This window comes from Excalfactoria chinensis, chromosome 3 (genome assembly GCF_039878825.1).
Source record: "Excalfactoria chinensis isolate bCotChi1 chromosome 3, bCotChi1.hap2, whole genome shotgun sequence".
Lineage (NCBI taxonomy): Eukaryota > Metazoa > Chordata > Aves > Galliformes > Phasianidae > Excalfactoria > Excalfactoria chinensis.
Window position 1 is genome coordinate 73,304,116 of NC_092827.1, and position 21,769 is coordinate 73,325,884.

Sequence of the window (21,769 nt, forward strand, 5' to 3'; positions counted from 1 at the left end):
GAGGCACTGGACCTGTAGGGCCCACAGCCCCTGGCCTGCAGATAGTTCCCACTGGGACCTATCACCAGCACATATCTGGGCCTGGGCCAACCAGCAGTAAAGGTCTAAGTGATGGGGGTATTTAAACTGTGTTGAGAAAATGGGCCTGGTATCAATTTTCCTTTGATATGGATGGGACAAACTTGTGCAGTGGGACTAAGAGGGCAAAATTAAACCTAGGTTCAATATTGGGCCAGGGTGACAGGAATTCAGTAGAGTGAAGGTGAAGACGCTTTAGATGAACAAAACAGAGCAAAAGAAAATAAATTCAGGCAACAATTTGATTCTGTGGGGCAGAACTTGGTCACTGCTCCCTCTTCAGACCCAGAGAGTAAACGGAGAGGCAGCAGGTAGGAACACTGGCACCTGCAGGATATCTGCTCTTCCACTAGTTGCAGGTTCGGGGGAAGAAGAAGCACAAGCAGGAGTCACCTGGACACTGGGGCTTGCAATAAGAGCCTTGGGGCTGCTTGGGACAGTCAGCAGTTAAGGCTGCTCCCTCCTGTCTGAGCTCTGGCCACCACCAGCATCCTCATTCCCCAACACTGCAAGTGGAGCTCCCGTCCCTGTGCATTTCCACATGGAAAGCGCAAGGAAGGAAACCAAAGGAAAATACATTTGTGGTGCTAACGTGAAATTTGCAGCTCTGGCCTCAACAGTTTTTTTGTTGCATTATTTCATCATGGCAATTTTGGTAAAGCATGCAGCTCTGTCATGTGCTTTACAGGGATCGGTGCAAGGAGACCCATCTTCAGAAGGCCACTCTGCTGCAGGACATGAGGACAATTAACAACAGTAGCATAAACAGGGAGGGTTTGCCCAGACAAAGGTAGACAAAGTGAGCAGAACTGTGTGTAAGCAATGTCACAGAGGCTCATTTCTGTAAGCAGTAAATAATAGACCATCACAGCCCTGTGCATTACGTACATTTTATTGTGTTTCAGAGAGAATTGCATACAGGCCATCAGGTTACTCTAGCAGCATGTAATATGTTCAGTATGTGGTCTGGTCTTTTTTTTCTTCCAGCCATTCAGCATAATTCTTTGCAGGATTGTGTGCTGTGAAGGGTAACTAAAACTATCAGAGTTTTCTGAGACATCTGTTCCTATTAAGGTTAATGACATCTTTTTTTTTTCTGGAAAATTCCTAACTATATTCTAAAATTACGAAAAAAACATACTGTTCCCTTGTGGAAATTCAGTAATATCCACGTATCATTTCCTAACAGGGGTATCTGAAAACGTTCCTCTTAGACAAAATGTACTGCCAGTGTCCGAGAATGTTTCCTTCAACCCAAAGCTTTTTATGTCCATTATTTTTGTTGTTATACGTCACCATTTCAAGGTTTGTTGGTTGTGTTTTTTTTTTCAGTGAAGAAAAATTGCGTGGGTTTGAGTGAACAAATTGCTCTGCTGAAAAGACCTCTGCGTTTGCCAGAAGGGAAAAAGTTCTAATGCTGCTGCAACTCTTTTAATGACGCACATCTAAAAAAGAATAAATTCTGGTGGGTAAATATTAATCGTCTGGCAGTGAGAAGGGTATTGCTCAAGGAAGTAATGCAGACATTGTGCTTGTGAATGACAGCTGAAGATGCTTGCACCTGCACTACTTCATGCTACCTCTGTGCCACAATACACTGCTCCCAGCCTCACGCCCACAAGTGTCCTCTTGTTGCATTGCAGCTCTATGACCTAACTTTGCTTCTAGGCGCAAAATAAAGGGTAGAGTTACTTTCTTGACAAAAGAGGCTGCCACGAGGGCACATGTGCTACAGCATAGGGAAGGAGGAAACAGCTGTAGAAGGGCTGTAAGACTGGAGCGGCCCAAGACTTTCTCTTGAAGTCATGGGCTTAGTTTCTCCTTTTCTGCACTGTATTTTAGCCAGTGCTTTTGCTATAATGTCAGTGGAGTCATACTCACTGTCCACAGGTAGAACTCCACAGACAAGCAAGTATGTTACTTGGGAAGTCCCTCTACACAAAACTGTCTGCAATTTCCCCTGTAATTAAAAGCAGGAACTTCGGTTCCATATGACCTTCTTGCCTGTTACAACCCCAGGTTATCATTTGTACAATGATTTGTAGTCAAACCTAACTTTAAAACTAGGAATTGGAAAAAGCTCTATAAAAACAGGATACAGAGTCCATATCCAAGTCATTAAAAAACAAAAGGAATCAAGGCTTTCCTTGATTTTGGATAGTCCGTAAATGTCTTGAGATAGTACCTGAAAGAGAACAAGCAGGAGAATGAAGACGCATACGAACAAGAAAACTGCACAGTTTCAATACAGCTCAGCTGAGGTACATTAAAATGCCTCCAATCTACCTTGCTTTGCAAACCTCTCTGTGTTACTCTGCAAAAGAACATACACTTACACTATTATTTAATTCAGGAATTCAGAGCACAGGAGCACATCTATTCCAAAGTGCTGCAGAGGCTGCAAGGAACCCTCAGGAAAAGTCATGTTTACCAGGCTCAGTAACAAGATGCCTTAACGTGGAAGGAACAGTGATGTAAGTAGAGCTACTTAAATGACCGTCAGGCCCACTGAACAGCTTTTCCAGTGCACTGCTGTACTTTCACCCAGTTGCAAATAGGCCAATATACTTCTTGTATATATCATTAAATTTCAGCTCTACTTTGTATTCCAGCCCTGCCTCTCTGCCCCTCCCTGGCATTTTGCAAAATGCATCCCATGAGCAAGAGGCATCACACTGCAGGAAGCAGTTTGAGTTTTGATACCTGTGATGGTGGTAAGCACGGGGCCCAATGCAGCAAAGAGTGAAAAAGGCAAAGGTGAAAGCTGGTAGGGACCAGGTAGCGATGGCAAAACCAAACCATTCCACAATTTCTCCAAAGTAGTTGGCTCCAGAAACATAAGTGAACAGCCCACCTGCAATGAAAGACAAAATATGCAGTTTTTATGCCATCTTATGCACATGGAAAGTTCCTTTACCTTAAGGTCAGCAACTGAATACCTTTCTTATTCAGAACCCATATGAAAAACTTCAAATGACTTCCCTGGAGCCAGAGTAGCCAGGACAAACTACAAAGAAGGATCTTGTACAAGAATCAGAAATTATTCTAACCAAGAGGTTTCCAGCACTTTCACAAATGTTTATTTCTGTTTGCAAACAGAAAGGCTTACGAAAGCTGTTATTAGAATTGTATAAATCTCAGTTATTAACATCTTCCACTCTGGGGAATGCAAAATCTGGATCTCGGTTCTGTATCTCAGCTAATCACAGCAAGAGGAAGGTAAGTGTTGGAGGTAAAAAATGGGGGTAGAGGTGGTGACAGAGAGGAGATATGAGCATCCAAAGCAAGCCAGCAGGAGTCAACACCAAAATCAGAATGTCCTGGATCCCCATTCATGTTTCTTTACAGAACTGGGCATTTCCTGGTTCGTAGCTCTGACCTACATCCAGTCTTTCTCGCTAGGACAAAAACATACCTTGAGGAATCTTGTAAGTGACTTCTCCAGGCTTTCTCAGCTGGCGCAGCAGGAGATCACTGTGAATATTGATTCCCATTCCCAGCAGAAATAAGAGGAGGCCTTCGAAAGAAAAATGGGAAATGGATTAGAAAGATAGCTCCTGGTCTGTCCCCGTTATCCCTGCATAAGGCATACAAGAACATTTATGATGTTCGTCTTTGGAGCAAGCAGATATGAGGCCTAATGTGATGTGGGTAGATGTTTTTTCTCTACTCAAAAGATGCACAGCTACTGAGAAGGTCACAGACCCAGAGAAATGTGAGTGAATGATGATAAAACAACCATGTATGTCTGTGTCAGCTATGAGGTCACCTATCCCAGAGAGCTTCAGTGTGGAGAGCAACTCTGCATGTAAAGATGACCCTCCTAAGCAGACTGTGCTGTCAGGCTGACCAGAACACTTCCAGATAGTGTGAGAAAAAGCCAGACTTCTCACCTGGCCGCAGCCATCAATCAGCATAGAACTGTAGAGTGGCTTGGGTTGGAAGGGACTATAAAGATTATTCAGTTTCAATCCCCAGGCATGGGCAGGGCTGTCATCCATCAGCTCAGGCTGCCCAGGGCCCCATTCAACCCAGCCTTGAACACCTTCAGGGATGGGGCACCCACAGCTTCTCTGGACAGCAGTGCCCATATCTCAACGCCCTCTGAGTGGAAAACTTCTTCCTAACATCTAATCTAAACCTATTCTCTTAGTTTAAACACATTGTCCCTTGTCCTATCATTGTCAGATCACATAAAGTCAGCTTCTCTTGTGCTTATAGTCACCCTTATTGCACTGGATGGCCACAATGAGGTCTCACCAGAGCCTTCCCTTCTCCAGGCTGAACAAGCATAGCTCCTTCCGCCTATTTTTGCAGGAGATACACTCCAGCTCTCTGATCATCTTCGTGGTAGTCACTGAACATTAAGAGGGAGGGAAAAATGGTGTGTGCATCAGAGATATTTGCATGTTCCCAAACCAAACCAATATCCTATTTTCATGAAGGACATGGAGAAGATAACCTCTTGAAAGATATCATAGGATGAAAGACTGGAATGTCCAGAAAAATCTCTGCACACTGGTCTGTAGATACTGTGGTTGCTCATCAGACTTTCTGCCATCATGCTCTGATATATTGTATGTCCCATTCTCTGACAGAGAACAGAGCTTTGTGGTATCGTGTGCTACCAGCTGGAGCAGCAGATGTGAGGATAGTCTACCTCTGACAATTTTTTTTTCTACTGGCTATGGGAGGCCTGTGTGTTCCTACTTGGGTCCCACAAGTGGATACATTAATGATCTAGGAAACCAGTCATTCAGGAGAGGCCGGGGGGAGCCTGAGCAGCAGCTATGTATTCACAGCCTGCAGGGATATCAGGTAGCCAGGTACTGGATGGGCCAGGGAAAGGAGGGGGTCAGGAATTAACAGCATCACAGAGAAGTGGATGCTGAAGAGAAAATGCAGCAACTGACAGAATCCCGACAGCAGCTTTACAGAATAGGACCTAAGACAGGCTGATTTGGGTTTGCTGATGAACAAAGTAGAAAGAAAGGTTAGCTTGATGCCAAAAAGGCTCCTCTGCCTGCTACTGCAAGAGGGGGTTGCCGCTGTACCTTCCTCCAGCTTCTTTGTCAGCTGCTGCTTCCTTCTTCTTGCGGCTTATTTTATAGTAGAGAAAAAATGAAGAAGGGCAAACTAGCAAGGCAGGCTCTATACCACATCCACACTGACAGCAGCCTGCCACAGCTGTGGACATAACTGCTCAGTCCACCACAAGTCAGGCCATTTGTGCAGAGCTGAGGGCATGAACATGGAGCAGCCGCTCACTTGCCAAAGGCTGCTGACAGTTTCTGACCAGAGAGATTCATTGACCAGACTCTGTTTAGCTGCAAAACTAGATTGAGGGACTCTGCAGGTGACATGCCCTACATTTCATGCTACATTAGACACTGAGAAAACCACATCTGACAGTGATTGGGGAGGCAGGAATCAAGTAGAGGTGGTGCATGCTAAGCAGCAGAGCGAAAAACAAAGTGCTTGTAAAACCTCAGCACTCCCAGTAGCAACAGGAATTTGGGAAGAAGTTGTAGAAGAATAATGCGTTGTTTTAGCTCAATGTTTTAAGCACTGCCACTGCTGCTTTCTTTTTAGTTCTTTCTTCTTACCACACACATATGTATGTATAATTATTATCCGAATTAAGTCATGAATGTAGCATGTTCTTTGATGGTTATAGGAGCTGCTGCTACACAACGTCCAGGATTTTTAAGATGGGAAGCTGTGAATTAAGACTGAACTTTTATCTTCTACTTTTAACAGAGTATGGAAAGTACCTTGGTTACTTTATACTTTCTGTATACAAAACATTTCTTCTGACCTCCCTGTTCGATTTTATTTCCACGTCTGCATTTAAAAACCATCCTCTGTGCAGCACCAACTGTGTAATATGCCCAGCTGCCCTTGCTCAGTTATTCTCCCTGGGCTTTTACAGGGTGAAATTCAGCTAGGCTATTAAGTTCAGAACATAAAGGAACATTATTAACATACAACCAGACTGTGCATGATCTCTAATCTACCCACATGCCCTACACAAGAAAAAAGAACCCTTTGTCTCTAAAGCCCTGTTTATGCTGGGGCTTTGCACTCTGCCAGTCAGAATGGCTGCATGGAGTGCACACCTCCCTGGCAGAGAGGGAAAGCCACAGTTTACCCTTGCACAGGGCCAACGTTTGGTGGACAGCTGGCTGAGAAAGGGCATATCCCTGCTCAAGTGGCATCAGAAAAACAAGATTGGTGACTTGAGACTGTGCTCCAATACCCTACGTCATAAGCCTTCAGTGGTGGCTGCCTAGCAAGAATAAATGTCACCGCACATTCAGTTGTTTTATCTGGGCCAGAGGGCAGGTTTTATACCGATTTCTGTCACCACTGATCTGACTCACGTGTTCAGTGAAGATTAGGACGTAATTCAAAGCGCTGACAAATTGCTTGGAGATTAGATCTTGGGAATCCTGCAGCTGTAATTACCTGATGTAAATCGGATGTCGGTGCACCAGTCATTTGGGTATTCAGCACAGTAGATCAGGTAGTACCCTTGGAGGAAGCCGTTGTAGATACAGAATAATGTACCAAAGAATAGCAGTTGCAGCGGGAAGGGCCTGCCTCTAGTGAAGAAGGGGTAAATAAATGTCCTAAAGTAGATAAGAAAACAAAGTCAGCACATTTCATGATAACAATATATTTGCAATTTCTCTGCTGTAGGAAGAAAAACCTTAAAAAAAAAAAAAAAAAAAAAAAAAAAAAAGTCAGTAAACATTAAGAAATTGAAAACAACTGTAACAAAGCAAGACCAAAAACAAATCGGAATCAAGAAAAATGCTGCCCATATCCACATTTTTATTGTCCTTTGAGACAGAACACAGGAAGCTGGAAATCTCATCCAGAGTCACTGTGGCCTCAAGAATGTCTCTCTGTCTTCCTCTTCTCTTGTTGGTAACTGGAGGAACTTGAACCACAAACATCACGCTCATACTAAGACCTTGGCTGCCCTTTGCTACAGAGGGGGGCAGTGCCAACTGCAATACCCATTGCCCGAAAAAGCCACAAGCACTGTGGAGGAGCTTCCATAAGGAGGAGATGCTCCTGACCCCACCACCAAGGCTGATCCCTGAGGGCTTCAACCCATGGTGGAGTGTGGAGTTCAAGGCTACCACTCTGATTCTCCCATCCTCTGTGTTACATAGCCTGATGGAAAATCCCCTTTCCCAGCCTCTACCACATCATCCTCAGGAGTGCAAAGTGGAGGAGTTACATTCATGGTTGTTAAATATTTTCTTACCTGACCAATTAAATTCTCTAAGTGATAAAATCTACACTCTATTTTTTCTTTTTCTTTTGCCTTTCTGGGACTTGGGTGGTGCTTATCATAGTACATGAGTTCTACTGATAGATAATCCACAGTCTGCACTGCCAAAGACACTTCCAGTAAGCTAAAGTGTAAAATATCATCACATTATAAATCTAGCTTAAATCTTATTAAGCACGTCTAAAAGCGATTAAGCTAAGTACAAGTAACAACACATCTATATATTTGCTACTTTCCAGAGTGAGATATGCCAAATTTCTGGCAATTAAGACAAATATAATGATGAAGTACTAAATATTTCTAAATACAGTGTAACCTAAGAGGTACAGAAAACATTTTTCAAGCAGAGATATCACGTTTGTTATAGTATGAGATTTCCTATAGCATGGAAGGGAATGCTCTTTGGAGTCCTGTTACCAGGCATTGGTTCTGGCCTTCAGGACCAAGGTGCTGGAGCAGGGGAGGCCATCTTCAGCATCAGACCTGCCTGCTGAAAAAATATTGGCAAACTAGACCTGTGCAGCTATGTTGACCCAGGATAGTAATACATCCTGTATCTTTCCCTGCAGAGCAGACCTTCCCCTCCTGGTACCTCTAAAACATCTATACTCCCTGTGGGTCTCTGAGCTTTCAGGCTCACTGAAAGGAATGAAACGCCATCAAAGCATTCCAGTGTTGCTGTCAGATCATGTGCAATACCCGGTGATGGTCTGCATGGCACCCCATTTAAGATCTGACTACCACTGGGGAAGGATTTCTTTTGGAGATTGCTCCCTGTGGAGGCTTTTGGTGAGCCCAGGATGAGGCTAAGCTCCATCCATTCTTCTCTAACATAACGACTTGTTAGCCCAACTCTTCTGTATATTTCCTAATTATAACATTGGTATATCCATTGATTACACACCTGGCATCAGTGAAACTCCTCCCCATAGCACTTCTGAAATTCCCTGTCAGGGTTTCATTGAAGAATCCATGTTGTGAAGCAACATTTCCAGGGAAATCTGCTTGACTAAATCCAGAGGTCTGGATTCTCTGGTTCTCAGTATCTGGACAGTGCCAGAAGTTTCTGTTTTAGTAAAACCCTTGTCAGTTTGAACTGTGGGCACACAGATTATTCCTGGTGGGTTTTGGTAAAGCAACTGAAATAAAATGAGGACACTTGACAGGATTAAATAGTACATGGAAGAGTTCGTATCGCTGCTGAGATTATTTTGCCCTGTGCAAATCAAAAGAGGATCAGAGGCAACCATTTTAGAGGAGCAGATAAAAAAATTGGCCTTTTGGATTTAGACCTATGACAAATTTGACCTTTTTCTTCTAGTGCAATACCGATGACTAATTCTTTTGTCCTTTATCCTCTTTACTGGCCAAATGCATCTGACTAAACCATCGCCAACAGTTTCCTTTAAAATGAACGAATAATAAATTATTCACCTTCTTTTCTGTCATTTCTTATCCAGACTAGCATGTTTCAAAGAGAAAATGAGATGTCATTGCATCATATTTTATCTTACATGGAGTATACCAGCTCCCTTGAAAACTGGGAAGACTCTCACCTGAACTGAGGGAAAAACCACATGCAGAACATCCTACTTCTAGGTTCCTCCAAAGATCTCTGGACAAATTTAAAGAAGATCAGCAACAGCATTCAGATTCTCAGCCATGCAGCTTAATGCAGAGTTCAGGTTGAATTCTTGGTGTTGGATCAGAAAAGCTCAGCTGCTTACTATTGCATGTGAGTAAAGTGGGATTATAATAAGAAATCTACAATAAATTGCGGAAGTCTGATGTCAGCACCTAAAAACGAAATGCTGCTTCGACAGTAATATCAGTTGTTGCTGGGGGGGGGAAGGGGGGAATAAAAAAAAAAAAAAAAAGGAATTAAAGGGAAAAAAAGATGCATTTGGCAGCAGAAAAATCTAAGGAATCTGTGCAACATAATGCTAAATTCCAACAATACAAGTGCCTGAAGTCAGTCATCTTGGCAATCTAGTACTAGCCAAAAGTGCATGATTGATTGTTACACATTTTAGGTATGCTGTATGGTTAGGATAGTCAGAAGGATGTATACAGCATAGGGATGAAAGTGAGTCCTTTTCACATAGTTACACGCAGGAATTATTACATGTGATATACTTAATAAAATACATATTGTTGAAAGAAAAAGAAAGGAAAAGAACAGGATCTAATAATGGGTATTTGTTTTTAATTGGTGAGGAAGGACTGTGTCGGCTTGACTCCCAAGAATAAACTTTTGCTCTTGTAAATTCATTACAACAGCAACCAGGTTTCAAAAGCATTTTGAAAATCTGTGTACAAATTATTTCCTTGCTTTTCTTGTCTTCCAGTATTTCTGAAGCTGGAAAAATCTGGTATCTTCCAGTGATTAACAGCCAGTTAGAACCAACAAAGGAGACTTCTTTCTTTTCACAGTTTAAAAAAGGCACTGAATTGTGAAGAATATTGAATCATTGTGGTCTTTCCTACTGGCTTTAGCAGGTATATCAGCAAGTCCTGCAATTACTATACATTTCCCAAAGGGAAGCCAAGAACAATGTTCTTTCCTTATTCTCTGTAATTTATTCTGCAATAGCAATTTCCGATTGTCACAGGCTTGGGGCACCGGAGCTCGTGCAGCCCTCTCCTGCGCTAATGTCATCCTTACAGGCCAAAGCACTTAGAAGAAAATCGAAGGAGCTGAGAACAGAACTTACAGCCATCTTGGTGAAAGGGAGACACTGACAAGGAGCTGCGGAGCAATTAATTAGCTGAGCAAAAGAAACCACAGCACAAACAAAACCTTCTGCCCAGGCTGCAGCCTGAACTCAAAGCCCAGCCAGCTATCTGAGATGAAACCTGATCTAATCTTAGTCCAGATTTAAAATGGAATGAGTGGTGGAGGACAAGACTAGGGTCAATGTGACAAGATGTTGTGGTTGTACCAACCACAATATTTCATGCTTGTCTCTACTAATTGGTGGTATCTAAAGGACAACTGTACTTAAAGATTTACCAGAATGTCTGTTGTTTTATCTAAGCAATGGTGTTTCAAAGGCTTAGTCAGCCAAATCATATATTTCAGTAAGGTATCTCCCTCTTTTCTTCTCCAGAAATAACCATTTGATATTTATGAAGACAAATCACTTTATTCCTATTGCTAAATTATGGTTGTCTGCCAAAAGCGTGAAACATGTGCCAGAGTTACTTGACCAGACACTATTCTGTGCACTTCAAAAAGCTTACTTCTCCACTGGAGCAGAGTTCAAAGAGTCCGCGGAGGCTCAGAGTATGAGCAGAACAAAAGGATGCATCTGCATGAAAAAAATGTTACAAAATCAAGGATGCACAAAACTGCTCACTTACAACTGCACTAGACTTCATACCCATCCAGAAAGCAGAAATGCAAGATACATTGAAAGTAGTCTTCAAGATACCCTGAATGATTTTTTCCCACTCCAGTAGTTCTCTCTTTGTTTTCTTTTATGCCTAAACTCCTGATCTTTCTCCATTCTGCTCTTCTAGCCTTCCCGACTTTGTCATTTCTTTGTCCTTTAGATCTTTGCTTCCTTTATCATTCCTCAGATTTTTTATTCATCTTGGTTTTGTCTCTTGCTACACAATACCTGCACTCTCTCCTCCATTGTAGTTCATTCATGTTCACTCCTCTCCCTTTGCAATTACGGCAGAGTATCTTTAGCAACAAAATTGTTCCTCCTGAGCATCCAAACAGGTCTTTGCCCCCTCTACTGCAGATTTTCCAGATCCTATGGTAAGAAATGTCTCCACAGTGGCACAGTGTTCATGTTGTTAATATAGACCTGTACATGAAAATGCATTGTGCTGTACTAGAGGGCTGCTCTGAAAGTAATGCCACATACTTTACTATTCTGGCCAGCAATGTCAGAGGTGGATGTTGGTGGTGTGACAATAGGGGTTGAACCTTCCCACCAGCATTCCATTACATGTTGTAGCTGTGTGACAGAGGGCAGCAGAGGGGCAGTCTGAAGAATGGCATCTGACATGGAAGTGTGTATGAAGCAAAGGTGTGAAACTGAATTCCTCCATGTGGAAAAAATTACACTCACTGACATTCACTGGCACTCACTGAATGTTACTGGAGACCAAACTGAATGTGAGCACAGTGAAGCAATGGGTGCATTTCAGCCATGGTGACAGTGATGTGAAAGATCAGCCACACTCTAGATAGACATGCAGATTTTTACAAGAGTGACATGCAGGCTCTTGTTCATTGCTGCCAGCTACTGATGGTGACTATGTTGAAAAACAGCATTTTGTAGCTGAGGATTTACTCTATCAAATAATTTAATTATGCTCTTTGTATCTGTTGTACTTTCCATGGAAATTAATAGGAGGCGTTATCACATATTTAACTCTGAAATTCGTTGGCTTTGCGCAGCCTCCATAGGTCACTATAAACTACAAAACCCTTGCATAACCAGGACATAAAACAGCAGTGATCTATGCAGCTGCTGCAGTGAGACTGTCCAGTACTTCCCATAGTAGCACTAGGCACCTGTTGACATCAGAGGAGATGAGGACATCTTGGTTTCCTCTCCCCCTGTCCTAAATGCCCATGTGGTTGGTTTGTGTGGTACCTGGTGGAGGACACTTTCCAGTTTCCATCTTTAGCTGAGACTACGAGCATATGCTCAGGGGCAGCAGGCTTACTGCTCCCAGCTGTGGAGAGCCAGCCTCCAGCTGCAGCTCAGCCCCAGCAGCAGTGTCTGGCACAGGAGATCACAGAGCAGGACAGATTACTGGGGGCTATGTGAGACTGAGATACAGACCTAAGGACATGAGTCCACAGGATGACAGACAGTTTCTACCTGAGAGTCTCACCCCTGAGTGAGGAGGCTTGGCACATTTGGGTTGTTATTCAGCGACATTAAGCAGTTTGAGACTGTGAGTTATGTGTTGCTGTAAAAAGAACACAACAAACAGTGAGAAAATGAGGTCATAATCTAATGTGTTTTTTCTCTAGCTCTGTTTTACAGACACTCCTATCAAAAACAGTTAAAGGCCCTACCTTTGCTGAGAATGCTTCTGTCTTTCACCATGCAGCAGGATGCTGGCAGAAGGATTTCTGACCACTTCACCACAGCCCACGGGGTTCAAAAGTGCAGCATTGGGTCATCTTCCTTATTTCTTACTATGCAAAGGAATGCTCTGAGAAACTGAAAGATTCAGAATTAAACCTCTGCAGCAGCTTAGGCTTGTCATATGTTAGGAAATTCTTTTTCATAACCAAAATGACCAGAAACATTAGATTTTTTATTTTTTTTTCCCAGGTTTGGAGCCCAGTGCTTTCTTGAAAAATAAGATTTCAGGCCTTTTTAGCAGACTTGTTCTCTGCGCATATTCAAAAACAAAATTAGTTGAACAATAACAACATTTCAAATAATTTTTCATCTTCGACAGCTTTGCGCAGTCAGCTCAGTTAAAACAAATGTCTTGGGATAGTCTGATTAAAAACATGAAGCTTCACTCCACTTTTCAGACCAAGCTCTGTCCTCAGCTGAATCTCTACTTCAAACTGTTTCAAAAACAGTGAGGATGAACTTGATTTTTGAAGGAAAACAGAAATTCAGAGACACAAATATATTGTTACGATGACAAAGCAGGAAAGAACTTGAACTCTTAGGGCCCACACTGCGTTTGAAGAACTGTTAGTATAAAATTATTTAGTGTAACCATTTTTACCAAGACTATAGAAGTTGAAAATGGAAAACACAAGCAAAAAGCATGAAAGTCCCACTTGCATGTCTAAAAATTAGAGGAAGTTTTGAAATGACCTGAAGTCCCACAATTGCACAGACTTGCATCCAGGGTCTTGAGGATTACTGAGCAAGTTCAATTTAATTAATTTTGAATACCTCTATTTATTGGCAATATCCTGCCATTGTCATTCAGAATCTCAAACATATCCTTCTAACAGCAGTTCAATCTGATTGATTTCTACAGCTGTTACACAGAAAATCACTTCCAAAATGGTGGGGAAAAAAAAAAAAAAAAAAAAAAAAAAAAAAGATTATCGTTTCTAAATCCTTAGATTCACATTTTGAAGCACATGGATGAAATGTCTTCCATTTGGAAAGGTAGTAATCCGAACTGCTTCTGAACCCGTATGACCTCATGTCACCCATGTCAGTACAGGCACAATGAGGAACAGAATTGGAAATGGCCAGGTCATGTCCTGAGTTTGCACTTACATTAAAATGATCAGAAGACTTAATATCCTCTAATATCCTGTAATAAAAAGAGCTACCATGGGCTATCTCTGATTCACAGTCAATTTGGCTTCCTTCCAGAGTACATATTGCACAAGATTTCCTAGCAAGATTTCCTAGCACATAAAATTGCTATGTGAAGCACTCGTTACATAGAAAGCATCAGTGTTAGTGTCCTTTGCTCCCCAGTTTTACACAGATACTGCCCTCTCACATCACCTCTTCCCTTTTATGCACCACATCCACCCATTCTTAAAATACCTCCAGGATAAAGACTCTACTACCTACCTGGGCAGCCCCTTCCAATGCCTAACTACTCCTCAAGTAAAGAAATTCTTCCTAATGTCTAAACTTCCCCTGACATAACCTGAGGCCACTGCCTTGTGTCTTACTGGTTGTCATGTGCAAGAAGAGACAAGAACCCTCTTCAGTGCAGCCTTTTTTGTAGAGAGTTGTAGAGCTACAGAGAGCAATGAGGTCTCCCCTCAGCCTCTTTTTCTCTCGAACAAACAGCTCAAGTTCCCCAGCAGCTCCTCACAGCTCTTTTTCTTATCAACATCCATCCCACAAGTGTCCAACCTTTTGGCTTGCCTAGGCCACACTGAGTGAATAGGAATTGGTTTGGGCTGTATAGACATAAGTCTATATAGTAATGCCTTTTGTTTATTTCCATGGAAAATACAACAGATACAAAGAACAAAGTAACACCATTTAAGAGAGCAAATTCTCAACTACAAAACAAAAAACCTTTCGATGTAGTTGCCACCATCAGATGTGCATTTTTGCCAGTGAGGAACAAGAGCCTGCATGCTGCACAGGCTGCACTGAGCTCTTGAGGTATTTCTCAGAGATTTTAATGGAAATTTTACTCTTCCTGCACTTTAACCTTGACAGTAATTGTTCAAAATGTGCATAATGCCAAAAAATGATGGCACGAATAAGAGGCGACTGTGAAGTGATGACTTCAGTTTTGAAGGAGATACCAAGAATATAAGTTACATCACCGGCGTCCAACAGATGCAGTTTCTGGAGTGTGGATATGTTTATAATGGTAATACTACAAAATTACTTCATAGGTATTTATTTTCACCTGATTTCCCCAAAACTAGGAAAGAATCTAAGGATATAGGCTTTTCAGTGCACAGAGGGGCTTGAGAAAAATTCCTGTTGTCAAATTAGATTTACTGACTCATTAAAAAAGCACTGTCTTCCCCCATAGAGGCTGCCTCTTCTATAGTAAGAAATCTAAAAAATAGATTTGTGGACCTTGAAACAGTAAAGTCCTCAACAAATGCCCTGCTGCGTGTATGGAATGAATCTTAACTCCTTTTCTCCTTTCCCTTGCATTTTATTTCTGACTTAAAAGAGCAGCCCTAATAAGGGAATACCACCAACATCCCTCTATCAAAATGTCCTTGTTTGGTAGAAGCAATGTTATTCTAAAGCAAAAAAAGACACTATGAATATGGAGCCTAGGGCAGTGGACTGACCATAAAACAGCAAACATCACCTGGGATGCTACATAGAAATACAGGGTAGCACACAGGAGTACAAAAACCTTGAGCAGCCAGGTATGGTAATTAGGTCTTAGTAGCACAGTGGGAGTGGTGTGCATGACAGGGAATAGAAAGCAAGAGAAGAGAATGGCACGCAGGGGTACCTATCTGGGAAGAAAACTTTGGTTATAAATACAGAGCCATAATGGTTTGTAAAGCTGTGTGGCAGTGCTAAAATAGCACAGAAAAATCAGCATCATGTTGAAATGTCCTCAATAAAAGGCGTGCCACCTTGAAAAGTTGTGAGGAAAAATACAAGTCTGTTACCTCCACCTATTTGCTTTCATTCCAAGGGATAAAAGGAACATTTATTTTGGCACACTTCAGACTGGGCAACAACTGCAGGTGTCTGTAATGTGAGGCCATTTTCTAGTGGAAAAAGAACATAGAAAGGAACCCTTTTGTACTATCAGCAAGGAAGGCAATCAGCTATCATGAGGGACTAACTAGGAGAATATTCAGTAATGCTAGAGTAGACTGTAATGAAGCAAACTCAATAACAGCACCAGACGTGTGGACACCTTACACTTCTGTGGCAAAGCATGCAAAGAAATGTTTTGGTTGACCATTTATGCAGGAACCGGACTGAAAACAGCAGTGAATGTAGTATTTTCACTCATTAGAAGAAACAGGATATAGTTGGCATTACTGAAACTCACTGGGATGACTTGCAGAAAGTTAAACTCGTGGACTGGGCAGGAGAGAAGGCATGAAAATAGCAGAGTGACCTCATGAACCACTACCTGTTTGTTTGGTGTTTTTTTTTAAAGGAGATGTTGATTTGTAGAAAACCAAGTGCAGGCACACCAAATGGGTCACTTGTAACCACAGGGAGATGTGGATCCAGCTGTCTCTGAAAGAACGGGCCTCTTTGTGCCCTTCAGTCTGACCTGAGTGCACTTCAAAATGCAAATGTATTTTTTTCTGTACTCGCAGAGTAAAAGATTCTGTAGCTCAGAGAGACAAGACTTTCCCCTTGCTACTGTTAAAGGTGACATCTCCTCTTGTCCTTCTCTCTCTTTCTCATTTTTTTATCCAGTTCTAGTTCTAAGAGAAATGCAGTATTAAGGTCCATACAGAATTCCATCTTCTCTCACCCTTATTTTCTGTTTCCCCATTTGGTTCTTGAAGCAGGGCAGCAAAATGGAAATGCAGCCAGCAGGCTTCCTCCTGCCACCTGAGTGCTTCAGCTGCTCTTCCCACACAGCCCCTTCACAAACTACTTTTCAAACCAAAATCCTTTGTAAGTCATTTATGCCAGGAACAATTCCTGTACGCTCGTCGTTTCCTGCTTGCGGCCGCTTTCTCCAGAGACCGCTGCAGATGACGGACTTGGTATTTACTGCTCTTCTCGCTTTCTCCCTCCTTTTCTCTGCCTACACACACGAAAGCGAAGCTGTGAGCTCACCTAAACCAGATGCGATAACGTTCCGATTCTTACGGGACGTTTGCTTTAGCGCCACGGGGCCATTTGGATTTGATTAAATTCCCACCACGCTGCGGTAACCAAGAGCGCGCCGAGGAGCTGGCTAAGCAAGGCCAGCAGGCAAAGAGGAGGGGAGCGATGTTGGGATTCCCCTGGCAGACGCAGCTTGGCTCCGGCCCTTCCCGAAGCCGCACGGAGCGCACCTTCCCCCGCCCGCCACGAAGAGGACGGCTGCAGCCTAGCGGCGGCAGAGGGAACGAGCAGGGCTGCCGGAGCTCAGTCCGCTTTAGGAACGGTACCTCCGAACGTGGCGACTACGTGGCACAGCGTGCAAAGGCACGGCACCCTCATTATGCCGGCTTGAGACTGGTCCTAAATTTGTGAAAGGGTAACTTTATTCCGGCGGACCGTGTGCTTGACGGAGTACCGCGTGCCTGCGCCGCTCCGTGTCAGGCGGGGTAATGTCCTCTTCCTGCAGCTGGCACCGGGACACGAGATAAAACTAAAGCCTTCACAACCGCCCTAACGTGCGCAGTAGCCAATTCATCAGAAATATGATGCGTGCTCCTGTGCCGTCTGGATCACACAAGTGCAGACGGTGGAGCTGACGGCTCAGTAACAAGCAGGCTGAAAGATGATCTGATTACTGTGTAAATGATATCACGGTCAGAAAATACTATGGCATGCTACGGTAGTGCAGAGCAACAATCACCGGGAGGAAATCAAGGGCAGCCAAATTCAATCCCATTTTAAACGCATCAAGTGACAGCAGAAGGATTCACAAGACTAAACTACCAGAGGAAACGGCAGATTCTCTATACAATAAATGATGGATTTTCTGTCTTCTCTCAGACCGAGCCTGGGAGGTACTCAAATATCTGCTTCAGACAAACGCGAGCTCCTGAGGCAGCACAGCTGTGCTGATGGACAGGAAGGCGGAACAGCCAGCTCAGTGGCCTTGAAAAATCTCCTCTCCTGTAACAGCCTGTGATATTCTGTTAATATTCCTTCTGTAATAGCCGTCTGCTTGAAACTGCCCTTCCACCAGCACGTTAGGTGTAAGAGATCTGACTAAATTAGGAGCAGTAAGAGGTTCCCTGCAGAGACTGAGATGTCACTAAAATATGTAATGATGTCTGAGGAAACGTTTCTCTGTGCCATACGGGGTATTTTCACACAAGCATAAAGTAATGCCGAAACACAAACATCAGATGATCGATTGGAAAAGGAGGAACAGCTTAGCGGGACGTATTTATGACTAAAAGCAGAACATCATTATTCACATCACGGTTTTGAAGTCAAAAGAACTGCAATAGGCTGCCCCCACTGAGCTAATGTAACTTTATTACCGACCAATTGTATATCGTGTATATCACCAGGAAAACGTTTAAAACTGTTGTTGGCTTATTTCTAGTGCAGATAATTCCTTGAAAATATACGAACTGTGGCTGTTATGTCAAAGTGCTGAACCTCTTCTCAAATTCACGGCTGAAACGCCCTGAGCCAGAAAAACTCCTCGTTTTCTCTTTTCCTCGCTCTTCTACATAACAGTGGAGCACCGGTACGTAACACCACGCTTCGGATACTGATCGCTCTGAAAGCATCCCGGTTTGCTGTGAAGAATAACAGCGGAGTGACGTGCAATATTAGAAACGAATTAGGTTGTTGTATAGACTCGGCTAAATGAGAGCTTTTACTTTTATAAGGGAATAAGTATTCGCTGGCCACGGGCGAGAAGAGTCCCTGAATTATTTGAGAAAGAAAACGTAGGAAAACACGGAGCTTCAGCCCGAGCCCCGCAGCAAGCAGAGCCTGGATGAAAGGTAGTCAAATCTCCGTCAAATATTCTAGCACTTGAAACCATTTCCCCCCCTGGTTTAAATGCATTTCCTACAGCCTATAGTTATTTGTTTCCGTCCCTCACTACCTGTAGAGACACCGCAGCTGGTCTTTCAGCACTGAGATTGCGGGTGAGTTGCAAAGACTCATTTTTGGACCGTGTTTTCTAATCTAGGAAGGAAGGGAATAAAAAATAGAAATAGAAATTTGGATTTAAGAAAGAAGAAGAACAAGAAGAAGAACCCTCAGAGGGAGGTTTTGCTGCAGCAGCCCCGTACTGTGCCGCGCAGAGGGACGCGGGGCAGTGGGAAGGCCGTCTTTTCGTGAGCGGGAATCCTTAAAATGCCACGCGAGATCCACGAAAGCGCGAGTTGAGGTAGAGCCGGCGCAGCTCCATGAGGCAGAAGGGCCGGTCGCCGCGCTGCGCTGCGCGCCTTTCGGAACCGCGTCCCGCCGCCTGCAGAACCCGACGGCAACCGCGGGGCCGTGCCGCGCTGCCCGGCCTGGAGCGCTCCCTGCCACCCAACGAGGGTCGCGGCTTTGCTCTTCAATGACAAGAACGAAGCTGGTCGGCATTCACCGACATACGTACGGCGGAATTTCTGACGTAAATACGCACTGAATCTCACAGACCTCACTGATCTCACAGAAAGAGCCGCTGCGGTGCCGGCTGGGCCAGAGGGACCGCAGCGGCCCTTCTCCCCGCGGAGCCGTCCCCACGCGCGTCCCCCCCGCACCGAGCCCTTCTCACGCTCCTTTGCGTAACGTTTGCTTTCGTTTCGTTCCAAACTTCGTTCCGGCTTGGCGAAACCTCTCTCTCTCTGCCGGAAAGAGCGAAGAGCATCGCCTCCCCGCCGCGCACCGGCTTCTTCTCCGCGGCGCCCGCCCCGTCGCGCCCTCCGCACGCCGCCCTCCGCCCCCACGGACGGGCAGGTGCTCGCGGCCTCCCGCGGAGCGCCCGGCGGTACCTGTAGAAGTAGTGCCAGCAGAAGAGGCAGCAGAGCAGGCGGCAGCCCAGCGGCTCGAGGCGGGGCGGGCTGCGCAGCGCCAGCAGCAGCGCGGGCACGAGGAAGGAGGGCAGCTCCTGCACGAACCAGGCGCAGCGCGCCGGCAGCCGGCCCCGCGGGCGGCACAGCCGCTCCTCGTGCTTGCCGTAACGTGACGGCACCCGCAGGTGAAGCGAGAGCTGCAGCAGCGCCAGGGCGGCCAGCAGCGAGCTGAGCGCCAGCACCAGGCTGGGGAAGCACTGCATGCTGGACGCGGGGCACCGAGGCGAACGGCCCTCGGCCGGTGCCGGTCCCGGTCTTATTAGAGCGGCGGCGGTCACCCCGCCCCGCCGCGCTGCCTCCCATCGCCAGGGCCCTTCAGAGGGCGCAGCCCCTCGCTTCCAAGCGCCCCGGGGGAGCTGCCCGCCGCCGGCCTTAACGCCGTCCTCGTGGAGCGCGGTGCTAGCGGACAGCTACGGAGTAACGGACGTGAGTGCGGGCTCCCGCTCACATGGCCCGTGCAAGCGTGGGCTTTGTAAGTCGAGCTCCCGCAGAAAGGCTGCCAGAACATCAAACCGCACAGGCACGGCGGCTCAAGACCGTGAGTTCCAGTTGCGTCCGTGACAGAGTGAAGAAGGTGCTTGGATACAGCTCAGCAAAAGGTTGGACGCCGTGCAAACTGCCCGAGAAGCCATCCTCTTAGAGCAGGAGTGGTACTGGCTGGGATTATGTTCTAATGTGGGATGCAGGAGGCTTAGGTTCAGCCTATGTATCAGGAGGTGCTGGAGGATGACACTTGCGTTCTGCATGTGAAAGGAAAGCTGCTCTGGAGCAGAGCTGTGCAGATATGCTAACCATACAACAGAAATGAATCCACAGTAAAACAGATGGAGATGAGGATGTAGCACTCAGAATACACAAGTTTTGGTGTGGTCTACTTCAAGGAATTACTTTAGAGCAGCAAAGTTGTGAAGGGTCTGGAATACTGGTTTTATGAGGAGCAGCTGAGGGAACTGGGGTTGTTCAGTCTAGAGAAGAGGAGGCTTGGGTGAACCCTTATCACTCTCTACAATTATCTGAAAAGGAATAATCCTCTTCTCCCCGATGACAGTCATATGATGAGAGTCAATGACCTTAAGATGCACTAGGGGATGTTCAGGTTGGATATTAGGAATAACCCAGAAAGTGGTGAGGCAGTGGCGCAGGCTGCCCACAGGGATGACAGAGTCACCATCCCTGCTGGTGCTCAGAAACTGTGTGGATGTGACATTGGGGGATATAGTTAGTGGCTGTGGTGGGGATGGATAGTTGTTTGGACTAGATAATCTGAGAGGTCTTTTCAAACCATATTGGTTCTATGATTCTATGAATCTAAGTGACTTCCCATAGATTGGAGACATGTTAGAGACAAAGAAACAAATTATGTGTACTCATGGAATGTATCTTCTGGCTTAGTTTGATTAAAAAACAAACAACAACAAACAAGCCAAAAAAACCCGACAGTAATGCACCTCAAGGCTGCTGATGAAGCAAATCAAAGCTCAGTAGTAGTTGGAGATGTTTGTGGAACTCACTTCAAAAGTATGCTCTGGATTCAAGCCAAAAATAGTGGGAGACGGTGTTAAGTCCAAAGGCCACAGTGCTGGTGGCTTCGGGTAGTCTCCTGATCCTGGTTGGTTGGATTCCAGCTGGGTGAGCCTGGTACTCATCTACAGAAGACGTTGGGTTGGGAATTCATCTGATGTTTAATAAATGAGCTACTTAGATAGAAACCTTCTCCAGTTCACGTAGAAAATATTCATTTCATCCTAGGGTGGAACAAAACATACCAAATGTATCATAACCTAGAAAAGCGTATTTCTTGTCAGAGCTCTAGAGTCTTATTGCGGACAGATGTTCTCCTAGGTGAAGGACCAGAGTGTTTATATTCATTGTTTGAAATAAATGGCATGAGTACCCATCCTATTCATCTGCTGCACAGAACTTGCCCAGCAATCCTCCTTGACTAAATTCTGCATCAGGGATTATGGTGAGAAAGTGAAAGCAGTTCTGCAGAAGCATTCTGTGTATAGATCAGTGGGTTCTGAGAAGGCAAGTTACACTGCTGAAAGAGTGCACATTGTAAAGCATCATTAAAACTGAATGTTATTTTATTAAAGCTGAAGTTCATTTTTTTTCTACAGGTGCCTATACAGATGTTGGTTTCACCAGCCTGAAGGAGTACCGGGTGGTGAGGAATCTGCCCTGAAATGACCTTAAGCCAACACAGTCACGTTGCAAAAGGTAGCTCATAGAGTTCAGACTTCTAGTAAATGACTGATGTTCAGAAA

General features: G+C 44.6%; 1 protein-coding gene across 1 annotated transcript; it reads right to left on the reverse strand.

Annotated features, from left to right (window-relative positions):
* Window positions 1–955: 955 nt before the first annotated feature.
* On the reverse strand, window positions 956–19,705 carry SRD5A2 (steroid 5 alpha-reductase 2). Its single transcript, XM_072332821.1, has 5 exons — window positions 19,422–19,705; window positions 6,547–6,710; window positions 3,494–3,595; window positions 2,782–2,932; window positions 956–2,263 (listed from the first exon to the last, which is right to left on the reverse strand). Exons 1-5 carry the CDS (start codon window positions 19,703–19,705, stop codon window positions 2,197–2,199), a joined length of 768 nt encoding a protein of 255 aa, XP_072188922.1. The 3' UTR covers window positions 956–2,196.
* Between the last annotated feature and the right edge of the window lie 2,064 nt (window positions 19,706–21,769).

What these genes read in the sequence shown, in the direction of transcription:
- SRD5A2 (XM_072332821.1), bottom strand. Translation starts at nt 19,705, where the DNA reads ATGCAGTGCTTCCCCAGCCTGGTGCTGGCGCTCAGCTCGCTGCTGGCC. An exon ending in CACTTACAAGATTCCTCAAG is followed by an intron (nt 2,933 to 3,493) that starts GTATGTTTTTGT and finishes CTTTCATTGCAG; the next exon opens with GTGGGCTGTTCACTTATGTT. An exon ending in CGTGCTTACCACCATCACAG is followed by an intron (nt 2,264 to 2,781) that starts GTATCAAAACTC and finishes GTTCTCTTTCAG; the next exon opens with GTACTATCTCAAGACATTTA.